This window comes from Schistosoma haematobium, chromosome 4 (assembly GCF_000699445.3).
Source record: "Schistosoma haematobium chromosome 4, whole genome shotgun sequence".
NCBI classification, from domain to species: domain Eukaryota; kingdom Metazoa; phylum Platyhelminthes; class Trematoda; order Strigeidida; family Schistosomatidae; genus Schistosoma; species Schistosoma haematobium.
The window spans coordinates 23,638,354-23,665,760 of NC_067199.1; the positions used below are offsets into that span (position 1 = coordinate 23,638,354).

A 27,407-nucleotide genomic window follows, 5' to 3' on the forward strand; every position below is an offset into this window, starting at 1 on the left:
AATACGAGATCAGTAGAATTAGTAGCTTTATACGACAAAAATAATTCTGAATGATTCTAATGGGCTTTGACTTATTTAGGTTTCGTTCAGTTTGATATCTAGATTATTTATTATTAACCAAAAGATTTCTTAGTCAGCTGTTAATCCACAAGACTTCCCATTATCTATTCATCATAATGCTTTTCACTCTCTCGACAGTACAACACGTATTTATCACTGGAATTCATAAGGATTTGTCATAATAATAACAGAAGCTGGTATCCTACAGCGCTACTTTCCGATACGAATTTCACATCAACCAAAGATTGTACCATACTGACTTATTTTACATCACGGATTCAACATTTCCACCAACTCTCTGACCAAAATAATAATCAAAGTATACAAATAAACTTATAGCCAAAATCTTTTCTTATACTGATGGATGAAAAAACGGTTCGTAATGAAAACTCAACTAAATTAGCGAACAATCCCCATAACTTTACAGTGTCAATATGTAGATTAGTGCAGTAATCAATCTATTTCTAAACAGTCAGAATATAACCTACCTGTGGTCAATATTCACAAATATTGTTGAAATTACTGCACATTTAAATGAAATCTTTCCTAATTAAGTGTGAATTGTATTTACCCTACTATAACGCATTACATATTGAAGTAAATAGAAAGAAAACAACAATTATGCATTAATAATAATAATAAGTTATAATAGAACCTAGTATTCTGATTGACAATATGAATGTATATAAATGACACATAAAATTGATAAAAGTAGTATTTAAAACTTTCAGAATTAATGTTTACATTCACATACAAAACACAGATTTAGTATTGATATCACGATGTCCCATTTGAAAAGGGAAAACTAATGAACAAGCAAATAAACTAAGGAGTAGTAAAAAAATTGAGAAAGGTAAAAGTTCATAGATAAAACTAAGTCCTTGAAGACGTACATAGAAGAGTTTATGTGAGTGAGTGAGTGAAACAGGAGGGGAGAGACGAGGATAAAAACAAAATACAAAATCTATGCATTGATATGAATTCAAAAGTAAATTACTAAATAAGCAATTTTAATAAAATGAAGATGAATACAGTTAAAACCTGTTAATAGCAAACTCAAAATACAACAGAAGAAAAAAAATAACTTTTTCCTTTTGTTTTGAATAATCAGTCAGACAAACAGATGTAGAGGATTGATTTTTAAAAGAAACTTTGAAGATTTTCAATGAACCGGTTGTGCATTCCATAATTATGATTAATAAGTAGCATGAGTACATTCGATAACTAATAACAGTTTGGTAAGAGAAATAAAAGAAAACACATAAAGAGAGAGAATCAGAAATCACATCGATTTATTTATTTAATGTAATAAGTCAGTTTAAAAAGAAACTCTTGTTCACATTAAAATTTATAATACAATAAACTGACCAAATAGTGATGATCTTCGGTATGCTGATATAAAGAGAAAGAAATTCTTGTTATTTTGAGATCATTGAAAAAAAGAAGAATGAGATTACTGTGATTAACATTTATAAACAAATGTTGTGCAATATATATATATATATATATATATATATATATATATATATATCGTTGATGATAACGAGTAAAATAATCACACGTAGAAGTTGCAACAATAATAACAACAGCAGTGAGAAAAAGGACGATAAGAAGAAAACATATAAACGAGAGAAAACATGAAAATCAGTTTATATATTAGCGAGGTAGATTACATTGGAAAGGTAGATAAACAGATGAAGAGAGGAAGAAAGAGCGAATCAACAAGAAATGCATAAGTTCACTTCCATAAAAAACACACACAGAGACACATTAACTTGTGCACACCTGATAAATAAAAAGTAGCACCGGTAGCACAAATCTTTATCACCGATTCATTTTACTAATCTTATTTCGTACATTTTGTACAGGTATATGATGAATTTATGAATAAAAGACGATAACATGTATGTTCACAAGGACATCAGCAGAAGAGAAATGTTTATTCATTTCATTGATAGACATTTTAATAAACACCAGAATATAGTAACCTATTCGTTGAATTTTTTAAAATACATAATTATATCATAAAAAGAGGCAAATAGATTAAAAAGAGCAATAAATGGAGAAGAAATCAATTGTTACATATCATTTATGTGTGCCATATGTTTTGTATCTTGAATTAAATTATTTACAACATTCGAAGATAGTTGTTGTTTTGTTGTCGTTGGTGTTATTATTGTTGTTTGACCATTGGTCAATGATTTTTTGGAGATTTCCGATGTTGCTGTTGTATCTGACGTCTCATTCTTTAAAAAAAAAGAAAAATAATTAAAAGAAAGAAACAACAGTAAGTCTTTTTTTTCTCAGGAATAAATACTATCCATGTACAACAACAAACAAACAAACTAGTTTGGTAGCTTACAAATAATAATGATAATTATCACTATAACATTAGTAATAAATGCGAAATTTCAAGAGAAAAAACACCAAAAATAATCGATAATTAGCGAGAGACAAAACAAGAAAGAAATATGGTACACCTTTTAGATCATTTTAACAACGGTACGTTAACAAATTGGACATTTTAAATAGTAGACACTAAACTAATCATTATTATATACATTAAATAATGCTGGTCGTCAAATAGTGTCTACTTACATACACACACCATATGTATTACAAAAGAATTTAGGGCAGAAAATATAAAGCGAACAATACAATTAATTTTGATGTAGATTAAAAAACTACTGTCTGATCTGTCTTATTTATCTTAAAAAGCATCTCTATTACTCTTTTTTTTAGCTAACCATGTATTAGAATATCTGGTAGGTGATAGAGATCTCAGATATATAGTTGACAAACTACTCTAAGATTATACTAGTTGTGAGGGTGGGGGTGGAGTGTCAGTGAAAGCCCATAATATTAAATGTCAACAATTTATAAATAATCTGAAATTGATCCACAGTCGATCATTCATAGAAACTCAAATACTAATATTTTAGATAGCACAAACTATAGGCCGATTGTTTAGTGAGGAACGGTGTGTCCAATATATTTACTAATTTCTTCAATGCTCCGTACAAAAATAACTTGTGTTGAATGTGGTTATATAACCATATATTTAAACTCTTTCTAACCAGTGGTAATATTAGATAGGATTTTTCGATTTTACCACTTCCTTTTAAGTTTGCCATCTATGACATCCTGACAACAATGTAGATCTGTTAAAGACATTCAGAACTTGATGAAATTCTCCTATTGTGTAATGATATATAGACTATCAGAACGACACTTAATCGACAAGCGTCAACACGTATGGTATATCCTCTGAACTATTGAAAAGTAAAACTCTTACTCAAGTTTATCTGCAGTCTGTGCCAGAATTCACTCTCTGTAGTGAACTGTTTGAAACAGTCAGTAACTAGGTGTGATAAGTATAGATGGTAGTGTAGCAGATAAAATCAATGTACCTACAACAGAAGTCGGACTGTCTTATACTAATCTGAACTAATTATGGTACATATAGGGATACTTTATGAATATGAAGACGTCTATAGATTTATTAAACACATTAAAAAATAAATGGATAGTCTCATAAATCAGATCCCATTAAGTCTAGTAATTTAAAAAGTTATCAGTATTTAACCTGATATCTGAGATGGAGTGATACAGAAATTTCAAAATCTTGGTGACACAATGTTCGACCTACAAATAAGAACAATTGTGGAATGATAGTAAACAGTTCCGAACAACAATTTATTTAGAAAGTACTATAAAATGAAAGAAACGAAGTTAAAGGAATGCTAATCAAGTAGAACTTATTCACCAGTTTAAAGAAATCATGCTTGGGATCGGACAATAAAAAGCACTGGTAAGAAACTTTGCTAGTCTCTGGTTTTTTCTATAAACAGAGCAAACATATATTAAATAAAATTATCAAAATATTTCTATTTAAAAAAGTGACGAAAATGAAGGTATAGCAATTCATCAACATCTAAAGAAAATACAACAAAATATATATGCACAAATAGATAATAATAATAATAATAATAATAATAATAATAATGTATCGACTACACTAAGATAAAATCTTACGGTTTTTATCTGAGATTCTTTGTAATTTCCATTTAATTCTAAAGAATTGCAGATATTGCTTGAGAGAAGTGGATGATAGCCTGACCCATTACCAAACCAATCCAAATTGTTTGGAATCTGATCTTGAGCAGCACCACCGTCTTTGTTAGTTTTATTGTTTTGTGAATTATTAACATGTTCAGAAGTTGATATAGTATGAATGGATCCAACCTTTGCAAAATTATTTGATAAATGTGTAGGAGAAGGACTAGGATCACCCACTACCTGTGAACCGTTTACACAACCATTTGTCTCCACAATAATAGTATTTCGTATTCCAGAATTAGAATGGGCTTCTTCAAGAGAAAAAAAATTAAGTAAGCGATAGTTTTGAAAAAGAGTTGTAGCAACAGAAAGCAAGCACTATAGGTGAAAGCAATACATTGCACATCTAAGCACACATATACACACAAAATAACAATGAGATGCTTGGAGGGCACATTGATGCTGTTGAAACAAACCTGATTTTTGATTTGTAATATATCCATTTCCTGACTTCGAGGTTACATGCAAGCCAAGTAAATGAGCTGATTGTGGCCTAGATGTTGGTGGAGGCAGTTCGATTGTGCTAAATTTCATAATTCCTCGAGGTTGACGTGTACGACGAGAAGCGACACCAATAATTCTTTTATCCAGTGTCGGGCGGTGATGGAATCCACGTGATGAAGCACCTATAAGTGTCGGTCTTTTGGAATTTGGTATCACTGAAAATGATGATTGATGATAGCCACCAAGTGAGTCACGGATTAATGAGGTACTATTCTGAGTGGAAGGCCAGTGCATAGATTCCAGTTGGGAACTATCATCGTTTAAAACAGGGCATGAATCTGGAAGGTGAAATAATGATTCCGAATTTAGTACGTCCCTTTCAATAGTCGATGCATTTTCTGGAATCGGTGGATAAGCAGGCATCGAATCTAAATTGACTGACTGACGCGAAAACATGAATGGTAAAATGGGTGTATTCTGAATGACAGGAATTGCTTGGTGTATACCAAAAGGATAAAAATTGTTAAATGCATATCCTGTGCACCCTGTTCGATCAGTTATTCCGAAAATATGATTTGAATTTTGATTAAAACATGCATTGGAAATAGGGTGTGATTGAGGACAACATGGATATAGAGCATGCAATAAATTGAAAGCTTTAATTAGAAATAGAGGAAAGGAAAAAAAGCTTGATTAGGATAAAAATTAAACCAATACATTTATGTGTGTAAAAACCGAGAGAAAAAAATTGACAATACTTACCATGATTATTTTGTTGTCTCCCAGAATATTGTCGCCCTTGTAAAACAAATGCACTTGTAGTATGCTGGATGCTGGCAGGAACTGGTCGTTGGTTGAGTTCCTTCCGGTTATTATTGCTGATTGGTTCAGGTGTTTGGTTATCACAAGTTGACTGACTTTTCATAGGCGATTGGAGTTTGTTTACATCAACAGCTTTGACAGTGTCAGTATTCTGGGGTTTTAGTGTCATACATGCATCTTCCAAGTTAGAATCATCATGATTTTGATTTATAATCAACAAACCAGGTTGATTGTGCCCTGTATTTGATAAATGAGGTGTCCATGTTTGGTTTTGAGGTGTTGATGGTTGATGGTAGTATAACTGGGGTGTTAAAGCTTGAGACTGAGGACAATTCGGGTAAGGCATAGGACCAGTACTGTTAGGTTGCACTAGAACCTGACTACTATGAGCAGAAAATCGGTCACTACCTGAACCGAGAGATAAACGATCAGAACCTACTACAGAATTCGGACGCATGTTGACCATTTGAATAAGCTGTTGGTGAGACTGAGGATGAGGTAAAAATGCAGGATGTCCTGATGGATACACGGCTACCTGAGAACCAGTGAAGCATTGACGTTGAGAAATATAGCCGGAACCTGACGAATCGACACAAAAACCTGGTTGAGGAGAATGGATCTGATTTGTAGGCGTTGCAGAACCAGAGGGAACACCTGGCCCATAGAAGATAACTGAAGAAGCAGGTGAGTAGCGTGCAATTACACTAGCTCGGTTACCAGGGCCCACTGATCCATGTGCACCAGGAAGGGGAGAAAGCATCATCATCACTGGGATTTGATCTTTAACGCCAGTTGGATACAGCACTAATCCAGAATTACAGGCAGAAACAGAATCGTCACGATCCCCAAAGTCTGCCAACGTGGCACCAGCATTACAATTTCCACCAAGTTTGACGGATTCTGAAGAAAATGGCATTTGTCCCGAGTTGCCGTTCAGTAGAGCGGTTGCACTTTCATCCATTGCGACTGGATAACCGAACGTCGTCGAGGCTAGAGAGGGACGACGATGACTTGTAGATATCATATGATACCTAGGATGTGTACCAATATGACCAACATGATTTAAGTGTGCTGGACTAGCAGCAACAACTGGTATACCAGATAAACTCCCACCAGCAGAATGACTTAAATGATTTAATCGAGAGTCTGATAAACGAGATGTAGGTTTCGTTTGTTGATTCCCCCCATTAGGCCAATATGAACTGACTGATTTAACAGATCGTCGATTTCCATCCAATGTTCCACCAATCATACCGCGAGCACGACACGCCAACAATACTATTGTAGCCAATGCAGCCAGAAAAAGAAATGCTAAAAGGCCAACGGTGATATAAATATGAAATTGATTAAGTCCAAGAACGGTGGTATCAGGAATTAACGGGATCAAATTCTTAAAAAGAAAAACAAGAGAAAAACAATACTCATCAGAAGAAGTATACAAATTCAGCAGTGGAAAAGTGATTCTGTTATTTCTTCTAATTAACCTAGGCAACAGATTACAAGAAAAAAGTAGGCTTTAGTTTCAGCGAAAAAAGTTATCTATTGTTTCCAGTGGATGGAAATTACATGAGACATGCATTACAGTACAGAACTGATCTGATTCTAAAAAGCATAATCTTTTCACGGGACATTCCTTCATTTTGTTACCTTAAGTTTTTAGTATACTGATCAATATAATGTAATATTTTATATATTGGCTGGTCATAAATCAACTGTGAGCAACAATCCGTGAATCATAGCTTTGTAGAAGATATTGAAGTACTGAAATTCATATAAACTTCAATTTGGTGCATCTTACCTCCAAGTTGAAATGTTTGAAAAAATTTACAGCTTACCTTTGATTGACAATGTTGACCAGAAAAACCGACTGAACAATTGCATTTATATGAACCAGGAGTGTTAAAACATACACCTCGTCCAGAACTGTATGGACTACATAAACCTCCTTTAGAACTGGCGCGGTTTTCTAACCATTTGATATAGGGTGCAGATTGATGTAAATCACTTGAATAGATACTTTTCACCACTTGACATTCATCAACATCATATTCACAACGTGCTCCTTGCCAACCTGAAGGACAAATACACTGTGGACCACTAGACGAATCCAAACACGAACCATTATGTAAACAAACCAATTCTCGTGAATCTTGATTTATATTCGATGAAGGTATCGAAAAGGCATAACGAAAATTAGAACTGGTTCCCGGTTGTATTTTATTCAATATATCCTGTTGTAGAATTAATTGTGCTGTATGACAAGTAATACCAGATTGAATTGTTGAACCACTTTTCTCTAATGGTTTACTTAACAATGAGGTTTGTGATATAATTTCCGGGTGTACGATTTCACAATGTAAACCAGATAAACCAGCTGGACAAATACAACGATAAGCAGCTAAACCAGAATGTGCAGGTGTTTTGGATATACTTGATGTTATGAGAGCTTGACAACTGTATAAAATATGAAAAATAGGTGTTCAGTAAATATTTTAAGGCTTATTGTTAATTAAGAATCGAACCCAAAAAATTATTAAATAAAATAAAATGATCTATGAAAGTCAATAAGTTTGTAAATATATACAACAGAATACAAAAATTACACGAAAAATTATAATAATATATCGTGTATGCATCTGAACAACTTTGGTCTTAGCTAGTAAAATGGATTAGAACGACTTAGATTAACTGATTCGATCACGATTGTTAGCGAAAACTAGAAGGATAAGAGCCCCATAATGCCCTGGAATGGCCGAGAGTGGGGATAGTTCGCTCTCCCTCTCGAAATACTCTCACACGGCCACGCGTATACAGTCTCTGCCAGGGAATTCCAACTCATTGCCTTCTCGTGGCGGGGATGTTGTTTACGAATATGAGAGGACGAAAAGCGAATTTCCGGCGCTTTAACCGGATTCCAAACCAATGGTGCACATGGGCTCCAGTATCCTGAGGGAACAAATGGCATATGAACCAATTGTTGGTCACCGGCTACCATAGGACTGCATCTCCTTACGATGCTCCACTGCCTTCTGTGTTAGACCTTTAGGTCAAAGGCTCGGGGTGTGGCCCCCTAAGATAACCACCTGCTTCGGTCTGGGCACCCGGGCAGTATCACAGCCCACACACAAATATGATGAACTCTCTATATCTATGGAAACTACTTTTCTCGCTTCGAATAACAATAAAATGATTATTATTACTATTATTATTATTATTATTATTATTATTATTATTATTATTATTATTATTATTATTATTTACTACGTCATTATTCACCCTCTTTTATACTTATACAGCGGCTCGTCTTTGGTGGAAATTCGACTGTATCTAAACGTTCTCGAGTCACTGTCCGGTTGAAAATTGTATTTCACCACCGAATATGAGTACTGAAGCATTTTTCTGAAACCACGTGCACCATTCAAACTGGCTGCCTTCAACGTTCGCACACTTATGCAGGTTGGACAACAGATAGGGCTGGCTATGTCTTTGGAAAGTCTTAATATCGATGTCTGCTGTCTTCCGAGACTCGTATTCAAGACTCTGGTGAAGTACTACAAATCCGCTCTCCATCTGTCGCTTCGAAAAGCTTGTTTCACGTGCGCTTATCCGGGGACTCTGTGGCATCTTCGTCTGGTCTTGCTGGCGTTAGTGTCGCACTAAGCGCTAGAGCTGAGGCAGCACTAATCGACTGGATCCCCATTAACAGTCGGTTATGTGCTGTTAGATTAGAAAGTTCCATCAAAGTGAGAAGAAATCGGCGTAAGAAACGATGTCTTTTCGTCATCTCCGCCTATGCTCCGACAGAGCGCAGACCGGATGCAATCAAGGATGAATTCTACCACCAGTTATCTGTTCTTCTCCAGAAAGTGCGTTCGACAGATATTGTAGTACTAGCCGGAGACTTGAATGCTCAGGTCGGGCGTCTAGGCACAGAAGAGAGTCGTTTAGGTGGCCAATGGGGACTTGTTGGTCGCAGGACAGATAACGGGGACCATCTACTGCAACTGTGCACAGACCATAACCTGTTTCTGGCTAGCACTAACTGTCGGCACAGTCGTCGCCGATGTGCAACCTGGCGTCCCCCTTCTGCATCTCAAGCCTGGACTCAGATTGATCACATCGCGATCAGCTACCGCTGGCGTGGTTGTGTACAAGACTGCCGTTCCTTTTGGAGTACCTATCTGGACTCTGACCATGCTTTGGTCTGCGCCAATCTTACCTTACTTTTCAGTGGCCACCAAAGTGACCGCCACCAACGGATTGATGTTAGCAAGCTGGTTGCAACTTCTGTTGCAAGTAAGTATCGAACCGAGCTAGGTGCTAGGCTAGCTACCATTCCACCGAAAAGTATGGATGAGCATTGGTTGCAATTGCATGACGCCATGAAAATGGAGGGTACAGTCAGTTGTGGGTTCGCGAAACGTCCCGCTTATAAGCACTGGGTTTCTTCAGGCTCTTTACAACTCATCCAACCCATCGGTCTACTCCGAGTGACCGTGAGTTTGACCACAAACGAAGGATGTTACGTAATGAAATCGGGCAAAGCTTGCGTAAGGACCGAGAAGCCTGGTGGTCGAAGCGTGCTAATGAGCTGGAAGAAGCAGCTGCATCTGGTAACTGCCGGAAGCTCTTCCAACTCATCCGAGCCACTGGCAGCAAGAAGTCTGGTGTGAGCGAAGCAATCTGCGAGGATGACGGAACGCTAATCACTAACATCCATCGACGTCTTGGACGATGGGCAGAATTTTCGAAGGGCAGTTCAACCGGCTTGCTGCTCCGGAAACATCGGTCAGACTGTCCTGCCCTCCATGGCCGGTGACGACTGATCCACCAAACGAGGCGGAAGTCCGCAAGGAACTCCAACTCTTGAAGCGCTACAAATCACCTAGCCCAGATGAATTACCTCCGGCTCTTTTTAAAGATGGTGGTGACTTTCTGACTAAGGAATTGACGACGTTGTTTACAAAGGTTTGGCAGCTAGAGAGTGTACCAACGTCATGGAATGAGTCGATAGTTGTCCCTATTTTTAAAAAGGGTTCACGTCGTTCCTGTAACAACTATCGGGGGATAAGTCTACTTTCGATTGCGTCCAAGCTATTAGCTTCCGTCATACTTCGTGATTACCTGTAAAATTCATAACCTTCAGTAACAGTGAACTTTAACACTTCTTAGGGAGAGTTGTCTAAACATTATGTTAACAGATTGATTAATTCACAGTCAAAAAAACGTCAATAGCTACTAAGCTACTGTACTGTACTTTTGGTAGAGTATACAATCTAATTGTTAAGGATTATTATAGGGTGAGGGGCACCGTTTCATACTTTGCTGAATGATATAAAAGTCATGTTTGTCAATTTGCTAGTTATCTTCTGTAGATCAGTTGTTTACTGCTGGCTTCTAAAATAAACATTATTGGTCATTGAAAAAACAATCTCCAATATTTGAGAGATCTATGTGGACGATTACATTCCCATTTATTTTTAAAATACTTCATTTTAGTCTTACGCTTGTGATATGAAAACTAATGAGTCAATTGGCAGAGTTGCATTATCGATGCAATCGCAAACACACATTAAATGCCACTTATTTCTTTAACCAAATGATACTTTCAATGAGTTATGAATGATATGTAGCACTACTTAGAATTCTTATCATGTGACGTTTCAGATGTGCAAATGTAGTACGTTATAATGTAGAGAATTACACTAAATTTTAAACAGATTAACGTGAAGATTTACCTTCCACCATTGTAACATGGTGCAAGTAGACAAGCATCATTAGTTCGTTCACAATGTCTCCCATGAAATAATGAAGGGCAATCGCATATATAAGATGAACTGCTAGATGATTGTTTTGAACCAGTTACACAAGTTCCACCATGTAAACACGGCCCAGATGCACAAGATCCAGATATTGTCATAATAGGTTGACAACCGTATTCTAATTTATGTGTCCTTACAATTAATACAGATGGGTTTGAAGAGAAACCACGAAAACTTTCAGAGTGTTTTGGAGCCAAATTGATTTGATAAGGTGGTTTGATATGATTAATAGTGAAATCACGAAAACAGCCTATAATGAGAAAGAATGTTAACCAATGAGTATTTGTGATTAAACTTGTCGAGAATTTTCAACAAGTATTGAATACTGAAGATTTTCCTTGACATGAGGAAAGGAAAGTAACTAAGGAATAAAAAAAACTGACACAACGATTTATCCGATTGCCAGAATTAACAACTCCTATCTGAAACTCAGATAAAGATGATACGGAATAATACGAATGAAAATTATATTCATAGGTTACGTTTTGTCGATTACCATTAACAGAAAAGCACTTCCATGGTTTCTGCTATATTCATCTTATCAAATTAATTCTTTCTGATTACCAGCAAAGCAGCTATCTTTATGTTGAAACAGTTCATATGTAAGAAAAAGCGATACTGTTTATCGCGGTACAGTACAATGACTCACTATCTTTAGCAAAACACGCTATGACGTAAACATCAAAGATCATGTGTTTAGTAATTGAACCACTGCTTTCTCCAATCTAAAAGTTGAAACGTCATGTATGAAAGTAGTGATCAAGTTTTAAATAGATGAAGTTTAGAAATTGATTTATTTATTATTTCCTTACCAACAATTCCAGATCGGAAGATAATCGGCGATGAATTTGTTGAATTGGGAAATGAATTACTTTTGGGAGCTGTGCTGATGGTTGTTAATTTGTACGGTTCACTCAAAGGACGAAATCCATGTACTAGATCTGCTCCAACTAGAATTCCTTGTTGATATGAATCACCTGGACTCCAGTTAATTGAAGCAGATTGAGGATTGATTCCATTGACAGTTAGTTCAACCCACCAATCAGAGTTGGAATTCCAAGAATTTGATTTCATTTTTGAATCTTACAGTGAAAAAAAAGAACAAAACGAGATCAGCAACAAATGATTCGTTTAACAGATGTTAAAACTAGATCTGAGGCTGTACAGCATGAAACAATGTAATTTGGGAGATGTATAGTTCTAGGTTGTTCATAGTTCAAAATTTGGCATAGTCATTAGTAATCAAAGCTTAAATCAAATCAGCAGTGGGCAACTCACCGATGTTATTAAGTGAGGATTGTGCAATATTACAAGTTCACTGAAGTTGACAATTGTGGAATATTGAATTTTGACCAATCCTTCTAAATTTATCTTACATATTACAAAGCTTGAAGGTTGAGAGATCCATCCTATGAAAAATTGCTGATGTTACCCGTTGAAAAGTTTAGAACTAGAACGAAAATGCTGTCCAGTGTTTTCTGAGTTTTTATGATTATTCAGTCCTATTTACTCGCTTTACTTAGTACTAACTATCAAAATGTAAGTACTGTGTAAAATAAAATCTGTAAGGTTCACAACAGTGATTATTACTTATTTTGAGATGGTGATAATAAACATAAACAAGCTTGTAAAATTACCTTCTATTAATGCATCATGAAATAAGGCATCAACATGGGTTGCTTTATTGGAATTCAACACTGTCAAAACAAATCGTACACGATGCCAATGACCATCGGCGATTGATACATTAGATACTAACCAATCAGTTATTGGTAAACCATTAGATAAGCCAGTAGCAGAAATCACCAAATGTCCACCATTGGTTAATCTTATTTGAAAAGTTCTTATTGATGACCAACGTATAAATACTAAAGGTCCATTTGTTTGTCGAGTTCGAAAAGAAAATTTCAACTCCATAAAAAATGGATTAGGATTTACAAATTCCCAATGAATAAATGTCCCACCAGTAAACTGTAATGGTCCATTTTCTAAACAAATCAAAACAATATCATAAAACCCAATTATTCTCAACAAAAAAAGATGGTTGAAATCCAAAGAATAATCATAAGAATCATTCCTCTAATTGCTAGAGCAATGGGTCAGTGGTTAAGGCGTTCTACTTTCACCCACAAAATCCGAGGTTCGAGACCCACTTCACTGACTTCGATTTTGAACAACTGGGTAGCATCGATAACCTTCTCAATTAGACTGTGATTCATCATCAATTATGATGAGTTACATTTTATTTCATAAATTTTTACCAATTGGTATTTTTGAAAATGAAGTAAGAATGTGAAATCAGTAGACACAGTAAAGTCCACTTATTATCAAATACTCACACAATTCAGAAAATTTAGTCATAATCTTTAAGCTCGAACGTTCAAAGAAGTGTTTCAACTATTTCATTTTTTTAATCAACCTATCACACAACTAAAACCGATTAGTGAAATGTTATCAAAAACGTTTCCTAATTATTGCTAACAAAACATTTACTATTCGTTACAAAAATTTTGAATTACAATTGGGAATTTCAGTAAACGACGGCTATGTCGATCTTGATAAATTTGGAACGGATTTCAAACTACTATCAATTATACATTTAGAGTAAATTAATAGTAAAAAATGGCTGTATCGATGCAATTCGTATAGGATGCACGTATACTAGCAAACATTGATAAACCTTTAACCCATAATGCCAGAATTGGACTGACTATTATTTTATCAGTATTAAAAGACTAGACAAACATGACGTTGATTGCTATTTAGCGACCAATCAGTTGTAAATGTCTTAGTCCTACAGGAAGTCATTCGCAGCATGAATAACTCAGTGTTAAAATCTCAGGCAATCAAACTAGGTGAAGCAGGTGTAGGCCCTAATCTGACTTGAATTTGATCGTGTGATGATTTTGTCGAAATATACATGCCGGCTCTCCTCGTACATAATTACCGACTTAAATCGCATTGGTGAATGATAGAATTAAAGTCAAATGTGAGAATGGATTTTGAATACGTATATTTCGTACACTTGTTGATTCGAATAATCAGAGAAACGAAGAGGGGAGTGGGAAGAGAAGCGAAAAAGGCAAGGAGTCAACTTGTCTTGATAAAGCGTGACTTAATATTTATATTCAAACGAAAATAAGCTACAGGTGTGATGAGTGGGATTAGCAATGCACACGCATACGCTCATATAAAAATAGTCAGGATTAATAAGCGAATAATCAACCAAGTCAAAAGGTGACTTGAAAAGAATGAATAAATAGGTCTGACCGGAAGCTAGAATAACCCATATGAGCCTGATATAGTGCCAGCAACTACACAAGTTCGAATCGCATAGACATCAATTTCCACAAGATTAGAGGTATGCTTCACTGACCAGTGCTAACTAACATGAAACCTAGGTCCATGGTCTCATTTCGACTATCTCACTTAACGTATTAACATAGAACACAATCAATTAGACCAGTGGCCATATTGCAACTTGATCGATAGAATTCGACGAGCACAAAAAAGACTGGATTAACATAAGATTGATCAACACTAAATTATCGACCAGTTGATAACGTGTAAATAAGATGAAATAGAAAATAAAATCTTGAACCATAACATTTATTTATTTTACCTCTTTGATTAAAACACGATTCTGAATGACAATCATCCCTGCCATCACCGTAAATTAAGAGTGATTCACAATTGGGACCGGTGCGAGGCGGTGGACAAATACACGAATAGTCATTTAAACCATGTGGAATACATAATCGAGAGGCAGGACAATTGGCCAGTGCACAAGCATCAGTCGGTGTATTGCAAAGTAAACCAGTAAAATGTATCGGACATTGGCAAACAGGCGATAACACAAATCGAGGTGATACTTGATTTACACGATGCACTTCAATACGATTCATGAGACCATTCGGATCAATACTAACTTTTGTATGACAACGACCGCGAGGGCAGAACTAAAAATAGAAGGTATATATGGTTGAAAAAGAAGTATATTTAACAAGTTTTAAACTAACTGAATCCTATAAAGTGAGATATAACGCATTGATGAATGGATCTTTAATCTATGGTTGATTTTATTACACTTAAAAATTGTTCACAAACTCTCTATATACACAGTACTACTGGTTAATTTACTGACTATTCAATTCAAGATAAGGTTATTTTAGCATTTTTGACTGACATTTGGTAATTATTCAGTTCAATAACGACAGAAACTGGACAGGATTCAATTTAAATAAATACTAGTGTTTCCACAGAAGCTCCACACCTTTAAAGTGAAATAGACCGGTACGTACAATGATAATGGATTGTTGATTATGAAATATTTTATCGGAAACAAATAAAGGATTTATAAATGTCGTAGCAAAAATCCAGTCAAATGCCTATTAAGATGAAATAGCATTCTTTATGTCGGTTTAAAGATATTGCAGAAAAACATGAACTATAAACTATTAGCGGTGACTGTTTAGAATACAATTACTTAAGTTAAAATGTGACATTTCTACACTTCATTGAACAATACCGATGGAAACTTACCAAATCAATATACATCATGACATCGCTATACACTGTTAGAATGATAATCTATTTAGTTAAACATAACTCTAGTTACTTTTATATATATACACGTGAACATATTCTCTCTCTCTCTCTCGGATATCACAAAATCAAGTATAATATACCAAGCTTTGTATGTTTTTCTAAAAAATTGACATTATTTGTTAGACTTATGCATTACACATACGAATAAAAAGAAATGAGCTTTTCTTTAAGTCCTATTAATACATGTTAAAGAGAACAGAAAATCACAATGATATGATTCCACATTGTATCGTAAAAAAAGAAAAACAAGACATACAATCAGATAGACAGAATAATGGATTCTGAATATTTGAAAATAATGCATTTCCACAAGTCAAAACTTTTGTTGTACTTAAGAAAATGTATTAAAAATTTATTTAGTTTAATATTAAAAAGCTACATGATCACTGATTGAAAAAGTATGATAGAAAAAAAACATTCAGACGATACAATTGTATTCATGGAATAATTACAAATACTTAAATACTATAAAATACTTTAAGAAATCGGTCATTAAAAAGTGTAAACACTTAGCTAAGGATAGATGGATGAACTGATAGAAAGATTTTATCAAACATACAGTTTATATTGTTACAATTTTCTCTATTTATGTCTGCATATAAACGAATAATTAGAAAAATCCAATGAAATAGACAGAGTTTATCCCTAGTTACATTTTTGATCATTTGAATCTTCTTACTGTTGATATTGAGGACTGGAATTAATCAGTATCTTTTGGAATGAATAAATGCTAGGAAGATTAGGTAGATACTATCATTAAGTCACAATTTCAAGCTATTAAAAATTGACTTTCGTGCAGAACGGTTAGTAGATAGTAGAAAAACAAAAACATTTACCCGCTAATTACATTGAAAGACGGTTGCGCAATATCGTGAATTAATTGAAGTTAAACATGTAAACTTTAAGATGTTGGTTCAGTTGTTTAAGAGTTTTGTTCACTATGAGAACTGAATCTCATGAATTCAACCGCTGGTGAAACTGTGGAGTTCAATACTAGGTCAAAACAAATCTTTAGTCCATCCTAGTTTTCCATAATTATTTAACTAAGATGATGTAAACTATAACAACAAAATGAGGTTGAAGTTAGCCTTCTTCGAGCTGTCGATGACCTAATACAAGATCAGATTATGTGTACACAGGTCGAGTTTTATGCTTCACATTTTAATGAAGACTGAAATCTACTAACTATGAGACAATACAAATCAATTACCCAAACACACAGGTAAGAAAATGGAATAGTATAAATTTTAAAATAAACTAATTAACCTGTGGTGTACAAACATCATGGACAGCTTCAATTTCTCCTCCGAATTCCACAGATAAACTATCAGCTATTCCATTGATAGCTTGAGCGATTTTAAATGGTTTAATAAATTCTCTTTCTTTAGGATCATATACTGCGATCAGTATATCAACAGCTCTATCAATACTACGTTTGTTACGGTGTGAATCCATAAATGCATTTTTCTGATGATAAACATTAGATGAAGATGACAAAGAATTAAGACGATTCGGAAAATCTGTGTCTTGTACAGAAAGAATATAAACATTCTCATCTTGTGATGAATTATTCTTTGGTGATAAGATTGTTGAACTGGATGGTGAAAAATACGATGAACTTGACTCTAAAAGTAGATTAGATAAATGATTTTGTAAAACAGTATTATAATTTTCCATATAAAATAAATTTGGTAGTAGATTTGAAATTCGAATCACCAACGATGAGTCAAGCATTTCTTCAGTTATCGCTATCACCTGAAATGATGAGTTTAAAGAAAAAGCAATAAAAAAAATTACAAATTTTTTGTTAAAACAAAAAAGCATTTGATTATATATAGTATGGAAACGAAGTTAATCAGAATCGAGAGTACAACTTTCAGACTTTTGCATGAAACTAAAATGTCATACCTATCCTGCTCATAGCGTTTAAAGTAGTTGGGATTACCATCACAGAGTGAAAATAATAGTGCTAAATGTATTAAATGCTCATTTGTGACCATGATCATTGTATGTAACAAGCGAATCGGCACAACTTTTAAATCAAAACCTAAACAGTTAATACTGAAACAAGCCTTAAACTAGTGGGACTATATTTTGTAGACGAACTTGTCAGATAGCACCTCTTGTGTTTTCACGCGAAATCCATCGATTTACTTGACTAAAGAGAATTTTCGCATTTCAGCTTATGTCAGTTTGTAACTTTAAACTGCAAATACTTACACCAATCAAGAGCAGTATGGGAATTCTTAAAAACTCATCAAGACCATTTTTAAAGGTTCGAGAAGCAAGGACAATTTCGATGTCATTGTTTCTTCAATTCACTGGCAGATTAACTTGCAAAAGACTTTAATAGATTCACTAAATGTGTAAAATCTGTATACACTTAATAATATCATTGTATTCTTTTCCAAAAAGTTATCTATTACAAAAGCTATTATCTGATTGGTTAAGAACTGACGTGTCCCTATACTATAGTATACTATAGCCAAACATTCGACTAAAAGCTTTAAAAAAGAATGTAAATACTTATCTTCCAAGTCTCATTTGATTTAGTCTTATCAACATTTAAAGAGAGAGAGGTCTTTTATGAATAAACAAAGAGAAATAGCCTGATACACTCAGTAGATCGACTAATCATAGATCGAAAATGAGTGAAAGGTTTGTTCTGGTAAGATTGTTGCGGCCGAAAATCATAAGCAATCATGTTATGAATAAACCCTGTCTTATATATTCATATTATATATGCATTACAATTGAAATTAATAGATGAATTATGGTATTTGAAAGTAGTGATAGTCAAGTTTTTGGTATCATTCAGTATTTAACAAAAAGTTATTAATATAGAGGTTTTGTGGAAACCTAAATTTTTATAGATTAAATCACTGACTGATCTTAGTTAGGATCATTTTGATATACATACTTTTTAATTGTTCGTTTTATGACTATATATGATGAGCACTGCAATTTACAGTAAGACATTTTGTATTTATTAATCTTATTAGAATATTTTTTAGAAATCTTGTACAATTTACTGAAGAAAATTAAGTGTATCAACGCAACCTAGGACTATGAATAGGTATCCAGTGTCATATAGCTGTTTGTTAGTTTTCCATTGGGTATAAATTATATATGGTTAACATTAAATTTTTTTAATTAGGTTCACATTCTGCTGTTAAATTTGACTGTGAATTTTCACAGTAATTACATTTGGGAGCCAAACTTTTGGCTTGATTAGCCTCGGTAATGCTGGTTTAAAAACAGAATGATACAGACAATTTCGAATGGTCGAATAATATTCGTTCTCACAACACCAGCACTGTAATTGTATGCAACAAATAATATGAAACAAATCCTAGTTAATACTGAACATGTACATTTTACATGGAAAATGAAAGTTTAAATTGAATCATTATTGTCGTTATTAGCACTGTTCAGCAAATATCAGCACTCCAATATAGAATAAAGCAATGTAGGTAAATGCAAAAAGACGATATCGCTATTTAACCTAATTTCATAATAACAGTTATAACAATTATATGGATGATTTGTAAAAGTTTAGTGCACCCAACCATGTTGACATTTATGATTAACTGTACACCTATAAACCAGTTTTTATACTCTTTATCAGTTCAACTGACTAGTCAGTCAAAATAGACCATATATCTATAAACTGCACAGCAGTACTTCATAAATACACAGATAAATAAATAAAAATAGACAATAGTAGTAAAGGATGAATAAAATAAATAATTTTAATTTCCAGTATAAAAATGAATGACTAATTAGAAATTAGTAAATCAGATAAGAATTATTACATTTTACGTGATATGAAAATAAAATTCTAAAAACAAACTCTGAACGCGATAAATAACAAAATAAGTAACTAGTTGTTTATTTTTTTCCCTTTTTTAGAAATGAAACAACAACTAATCAGATGAACTAGAGTCTTAGAATATCTGAATCTAATAAATACAAAAAAAAATACTTGTCTATTGCACTGTAATTATGATTTATTAAAACGAATAATTTGAACGAACTGATAAAATAAATGATAGGTCAACTTCTATGACAAGCGTTTTCTAAAATCCGATTTGTTGTTTTAAAAAAATAATCCATATTATATCAACGCTTTTCGTTCTTGCGTCTATGGAAGACGAACAGATTAATGATTTACAATAGAATTTTTATGATCACTAAATTATTTATATTCCAGTTAGTAACATGTACAGATTAGATCGTTCATGTAGTAAGCATGCACAGATGCCTGTCAATGACTTAGGTATATCGGTAAGTAATAATAATAAAAGTTGGTGAATCGATATTAAGACTGATAAATAATGTAACTCATTTACAAAGTACATGTTTATATACTCAGCATAAAATTAGAAATTTTGTGTGTCTGTGTGTTCGGAGAACCGGTGATACAACTAAGCTGTCTAAACTGAACAAAATTGAGTTAAAGAACTTGTAAGTAGTTAAACCACTGAACCATCATCTAACAGCACCAATGGATAATTCATCATAGCTCACCTACATATATTTACTTTGAGTCACATTATTACGATGAAGGCCAATAATACTACTATCCAACTAACAAAACCAAAGCAGGGTTTGAACCTATGACTTACTGGTTGAAAGTCGTTACTTCAGAAAACAATAGAAGTAAAAATCTTCGTGATAATTGATCACACTGACTATTATAATGTTGAGATATATTTTTTAAACTTATTATTGATAAAATCCTTGAACTTTTCAATTAATTAATTTTTTTTTGAGAAACATTAAAGAGCACATACATTAGTAAAAAAACTATCGAAAAAGTAAAAATGTTAACTTAGGATGTTGAACACGCAAACTTTCAAATTACTTGTAAAACTGAAAAATTATATATATGTATACTTAGTATATAATACTTATATACATTTACAACCAACTTCAGATCGAAAATGGAATCAGCTATTGACATAGCCTTTGTGGACTAGAAAAAAACACAAAAAGAAATCCATGAAGTAGAAAAAAGAAAAGCAAAGAAAACAGAGGAGAAAGAAAGGAAATTAATCATGAAGAAACTAATCAACCAACCAATGAACTAAGTATATCAATAGTTATAAATAAATTTATAGGGATTAATTAAGTGGATTTATCTACGTAGAAAAGGGCATAAATAAGACGATGATGATCTTGAAGTGATTGACTTGTTGAAGCATGATAAATCTATCGATGTGCAAGAACAATATGTCAATCAAACTTCTTAGATTAGATTTTAATCAAAATGAAATATTTATCTATTTATGTTATAGAAAAAGAAACGTTAGATAACCTAAATAGAAAGATGTTCAACATCAAATATCAGCCAAATTACTTAATAAGAAACAGAATTCAGAGAGAAATTTATACAAGATTGTGTAACATATTTAGAACAGGAGAGAGTAAACTGAAAATAAATAATTTTGAACAAAAAAACTAATGTACTTAGATATCGATGAAAGTCAAGTAGTTCATCTGAATGATCAATTTTAATAGTCTGATGTAAATAGATTTTATTAAATCATAAATATTACTGTTGCGAGTATTTGTGCAGATGATGATCCGTTATATATTGAAATAGTACCGAAATTGTCAGATTCTTAGAAACTGATTAATGATGTGGATTGGAGGAATATTGAAAGTCAAAAACAGAACTTAACAGTTTTCTCGGATGATTACAAAACTAACGTAATGCTCCCTTTTTACACTTTGTAAAGATAACCTAATAAAAGAAACTTTAATCTACCAGTTGGTTAGTGAATCAATCACACTGCTGTAGTAATTGTCATGGAATGTTTATAAACGAAAAAAAAATAAAAGTAATAGTAAGGATTATTTTTTTATGTACATAGTCATCATCAAACTACAAAATGTGTACACGTATAGAGAAACAAAATCATTTTGTTGAATACATATGACAACTTACTTTAATATGCATTGTTGCTTCAGAAGTAAGCGTACCATTTGTAACACGTACACGCAATGGATAATTACCAGAGTCAAGATGAATTAGTGAATTATGAAATTGGTTCAATATAGGTTTACGTGAAGAAGTTGAGGTATCATATAGATTAGAGCGGCTTGTATCGGGATTAGAAGATATTTTCATAGCAGGACGTATAGTTCCATCATATTGGTCGACAGAGAATAAATTTGACATGGATGTGTTATCTTTTAATAATTCAAAAAATAACCGATCATGTGCTGTACGGTCTTTTACTGTTATACGACATATAGTTTTATCAAAAATTTGCTCAGAGATATCTTGTTTCGAAGATGACTCATGAAAATAATTCTCATTCCAATCGTGTAAACTGCGATAATAAATCAATGTAGAATTTGTATTGACAATCTCTGGTGGTAGATTAGACATCCGGATGATACGAACAGTGACCGTAGTTGTTGTATGTAATGCAGTTAAACCATTATCATTGGCTCGGATCACTAAACTTTGACTACCAACCTATGATGTAACAGAAAGTATTCTTATGTAAATTTCAAATTATAGAAAGAATCGTACATAATCCATGTTAATAAGCAAATAGTCCACATACATATAACAGGTATATAAAAGCACATAAAACAAAAACACACAGAGAGCGTTGAGAATATCAATAATTGCTGAGTATTCACATTAGGTGTGTTGAATGGTATCATCATAGTGTTAAGAAAGAAGAGTTACCAATGTAGTTTGCAGATAATTATTTCGCAAATTAAATTACCATAGATTAAGGGATATTTGTGAATAAAACAATTGCAAGTGAGTAAACCAACAAAGTCTTTGTTCTTGCACAAACCTATCAACATTTATTCATTATTGAGGATCCGTGTCACATAACATCGAATTTTCTTGAAGTGTGTGAACTATGGAAGTATTTCAAGTAAATCTTTTCAGAGAATGATCGTTTTAATTATTAAAGGTAATTCATGAATTTAAAGCCAAATGCAAACATTAAGTTAAGCAGGTTTGCGAGCTTTGCAACAAGGGTGAAACGAATACTCAAAGTTCCCTGATTTTCGATTGTTTTCTAACCAATGTCAATTCAAATATATAGGAATGGTTAGATTCAAAGATTACTAAGAAATTATTTGAAACTATAAGAGGTAAAAGGAAATGTGTGTAGTCATAAACTATTGTTTTTATGAATGTATGATAAGCGTTAGGAAAATAAAATTATTATGACTTAATAAAGTTTAAGGAAGAATTATCAACAGTTCCAATTATAGTTATTATTAACTTACAGGTAATTTGTCAATAGCATAGAGTAAACATTCCCCTCTACTAAAATCTGTCTGATTGTTGAGATGATTATTTTTGTTTGAATTAGATGTATGAATTCTCATTTCTGTAGATCGAACAGAAAATAGACTGGTACTACTACTACTACCAGTAGTAGAAGTAATGAGTGATGTAGCACTTGATCTTGATGATGATAATGAATCATGTAGAACAGTTTGGATAATACCAGAATTAGCTAAGTGACATGTAAATGGACCAGAATTTGGATGGGCATCAGAATCTGTCAACTTGAGCCGACCAATGAGAACATTCCCACTGCTACCGGTAGTAGACTGACAATTATTTTCATATGAATTCTATAATAAACAAAATAGAAATAAACAAAGCTCAAAATTTTGTGGAAAAGTACGAAAGCATGTAAAGGTTTATGGGTTAGATACCTCTCTACTTTCACAAATTATGTAATTAAAACATCATCCTTATATATATGGAAAGCGAGAATTAGGTTTCGTAATACGTAAAAACAGCAATTCTAATAACTACTTCACAATGCTGATTCGTATATTCTAAAATTTGATTTCACAAATACATGTCTTCTACAATTAACTACTTTATATTTTCTCACAATTGAAACAAATTAGTTTCAAACAAAATTGCATAAAAACACCGAGAGACAAATAAATACATATTCTTCACAAAAGTCGTTAATTAAAATCACTTGAGAACATTCAAAAGATGTTTAATTAAAGAAAAAATTACAGGATAACAAGAGAATAGCCACATATATACATATAGCACATCGGTTGTTTTTCGTTTGTTGAAAAAAATAACAACAACCTCAAATGGTAACTAAAGAAAGGGGAAAATATGCCAATCACATAACAACAAATATTACACAATTCAGGTATCCTAAGGAATGATATATGTATGTACTTAATTAAATTAATGGTCAAATCAATCAAGTCATGTGCTGCTTAATAATAACATTATCGTGAACAGTCATTTCAGTGAATACCATACAGTAGACGATCAAAGTCATTAGTGCATGCTAAGCTGGAGTTCCAATTAGAAATCCCAGTATGAAGGAAAATATTCCCATTCGGTTGACGGATGTGATTATAAAAATGTAAGATGTTATTTATACCTATTCACAGAAATACAATCTTAGAACTAAAATATGTTCTTCAGGCACTAAGGACAACTTTCAGACCATCGATAACATAATGATATCCATGTTGATTAATGAAGGTGAGATATCTGTGTCAGTGAATATTAATGAAACAGATAGATAACTATCAACATTACAATCAAACGGTAGTTGGAACAAACAGAAATGCAAGTACACATAATGATTGATAAATAGATTTTAAAACTAATATTCATAAGGAAATCTAAGCAGAAACACTTTTAGCAAATAAAATGTCGACACCATAGAACCAAAAGATCTTTTAGTACAGCAATCAAAGTATATTGTTAAGTGATAATATTCACGTTTTTATAAAGGACGAGCTATGAGATGTACAATCCAGATTTTCTGATGGAAATTCACTGTCTACAAAGTTAAAGAAATTGCAGATGAGACAGTAACTCACTGAAGATATTGAGCTATACAACAAATTACTAAAAGTCAAAAATATGCACCCGATTGGAATTAAGGTCAGTGATTTAAAATGTATTATGTTCAGCATGACATCTAAAGATCCTGGGTTCGACCTCATGTAAGGAATGATGAGAATTTTTAGGATGAAAAAGAAACAACTGTTTAATAAACTCTAGTTTTCTTTAAATCATTCTTCATCTGATATCTACTTACAATATTAACTTTCGTTTAAATTTTACAAAATTTCCAACATTGAAAAACCCTACTCAACTATATCGTGTTAAAAAGTTTAATTGAACGAATCACGAAGAGGTTGACCAAATTTTTAACCATACAATTGAATGGAAATATCGATAAGAGGGTTAAAAGCTGTCCAAGAGATGAAGATTTGGTTAAGATTATCAACAACAAAAAATAATGGAGTTAAATACGTAAAATGAAAAACTATTGATTCAGATAAGATGCACTTTCTTTACTGTAAATAATGTGAAGAAAGATATATTGATACTTTTTCCTAATTAACAAACACACTACTTTTATAGATACGTACATAATGATTATTTATGTGTGGGCGAATGTGGTATTTAATAAGATTACGAGATATTCGATTGATTGAATAGTGATAAAATGGTTGAAATTTTTTGAATACATGTTAGAAAATGCATCAAAAGACTGTTATAAGGGTATATATATAATTGGTTGTACATCGCTTAATTCATTCATTCACCTTCACTTTCGTTTAGCACTGTGTATCCAAACAAATTTAGCTCTTGAACACTGCTTTAGTTACATAAATCAAATAGAGTAAGTACTTGGATGATTAAGAAGGAGAGTTATCAAGTCTTTAAATAACATCACCCATCCAAATTTGACAATTAATGGACAATCAATCAGGGTAGAGGAGGCTTTCTCGGTTATATGTAATAAGCTAGATGATGTATCGAATCTCCAAAGACGGAGTTCGATGAAGAATGCTGATAGGCGGCCTATGTTCCACCACGAGAGGTAACAGGAGTAAGTAAGACAATGTACCAAAAAGAGAAGCTTACATCTATGTATGTCTGCAAGAAGGTATAAATAGTTAGTCTTCGGCACGACCTACGCATCAGGGGCCATCCCCATTCCTAATCACGTTGATAAAAAATCTTAGACCCAAATGCTTTTATGTTTGCTCAACCCTCTCTCATTATAAAAAGTGTATATTCAGTTTTTTTAAGTGATATAATAACGATAATGTAGGCACAATATTCCTTATATTCCGTATCGTATTTCCATGTTTCAGGTCCTACTAATTATAATTCACCATCACCACTTCCAAAAAACTTTCCTAATCCCTAATATTTGACCTTAAAACTTTAATAACAATGTTTACTGAAAGTATTTAAGGTGTAGATGATTTAAATCCACCATTTTTGATGTGTAATACGTATTTAATGTGTTGGCTAACTCCGCCTAGAGCCCCTCCGTGGGCTACTACCGGTCCCAAGCCCGGATAAAGGAGGAGGGTTGAGCATGGGGTTAGCGACCTAATCCCATAGAAAACTAACTCGCTAAAAAAACGCTAACCAGAAAAAAGTATTCAAACCTTTTAAACTCTGCCCTGGGAGTCAGAAGGTCTCCATTTAGAAGAGTTATGACGCCTCATGATGAAAGCCGAGTTCCTTCGGAAGTCACGAGGCCAATGCCCCTTCTGACAACCAGAGCAACCATTTATTTAGGTACATGGAATGCTCGTAAAATGTGGGAGACTGAGAGAGTCTTCCAGATTGCTGTAGAAATGAGGAGGTACAAGGTAGAGGTGTTTGGGACCAGTGAAACACATTGGATGCAAGTTGGACAACAACGACTAGCTTCAGGGGAGCTTCTGTTATACTCCAGCCATGAAGAAGAAAATGCCCCACCGCTGAGGAGTCCCATACTAGGACGAAACGGCCGTCCAGTTCTTTTACTTTTTCAACGATAGTCTCACTAAGATTAATTCGTGATCTAAACTATGGAAATATGTTTATGGATTTATGAGAATAGTGCATAACTATAACACTATTGGAAAATAATTTTTGTTCAAACATCCCATGTTTTTAAATGAGATACAATCACTGACTGAGTTCACTCACTTCAGATCCAGATATGGAATATCAGCTCAATATGTACAAAGTTTTCAAAAAATATCAACAAAGTAAATAGGGCCGAAGATCAAAATAGGAAGTACGAAGATTATGGAAAACTACTAAGGATTGGTTTGACCAATGCAAAGAACTATTTGGGATTTTGAATGAAACAGTCCTCATGTTTTGAATTTTTCTTTCAAATATAATTATTATTATTCACTGTATCCAAAGAATAACAGTCGAATAGGATTTCTTGATAGAATATACAGATTTTGGCTAGCAATAAAATCTAGGACGAATGTTTCACCCTATTGGGAACTCAAATTCAGTAACTTTTGCTTCAAATGCTTAAAACGGGATCATTCGAATACCTTCTAATGGTGAATGAGATAAACAATTAGACAATTAGGAATGAATGAATCACGGTTGCTGTTTTTCTGTCATGGTGAACATCATTTAGTCATATTAAAATATAAATGAAGAAAGAAACTTTTCCTCACTTATTTCACTAACCCGAATAGAACATGAGAGGAAAGTAGACAGAAAAAGGAGGAAGA

At 33.3% G+C, this 27,407-nt stretch overlaps 1 protein-coding gene across 1 annotated transcript in view; it reads right to left on the reverse strand.

Moving 5' to 3' along the window:
• Positions 1-698: 698 nt before the first annotated feature.
• FAT4_2 (Protocadherin Fat 4) overlaps positions 699-27,407 on the reverse strand; it is a gene marked incomplete at its 3' end in the record, with an annotated part of 152,608 nt that continues 125,899 nt past the window's right edge. The window contains exons 32-43 of the mRNA XM_051216014.1: positions 23,145-23,498; positions 21,829-22,365; positions 17,142-17,630; positions 14,890-15,226; positions 12,905-13,255; positions 12,080-12,349; positions 11,184-11,517; positions 7,281-7,899; positions 5,386-6,835; positions 4,596-5,279; positions 4,096-4,430; positions 699-2,306 (exon numbers count right to left, since the gene is read on the reverse strand). Of these exons, the coding sequence (XP_051066563.1) occupies positions 2,139-2,306; positions 4,096-4,430; positions 4,596-5,279; positions 5,386-6,835; positions 7,281-7,899; positions 11,184-11,517; positions 12,080-12,349; positions 12,905-13,255; positions 14,890-15,226; positions 17,142-17,630; positions 21,829-22,365; positions 23,145-23,498 (5,928 nt within the window). The remainder of the gene's footprint in view (positions 2,307-4,095; positions 4,431-4,595; positions 5,280-5,385; positions 6,836-7,280; positions 7,900-11,183; positions 11,518-12,079; positions 12,350-12,904; positions 13,256-14,889; positions 15,227-17,141; positions 17,631-21,828; positions 22,366-23,144; positions 23,499-27,407) is intronic.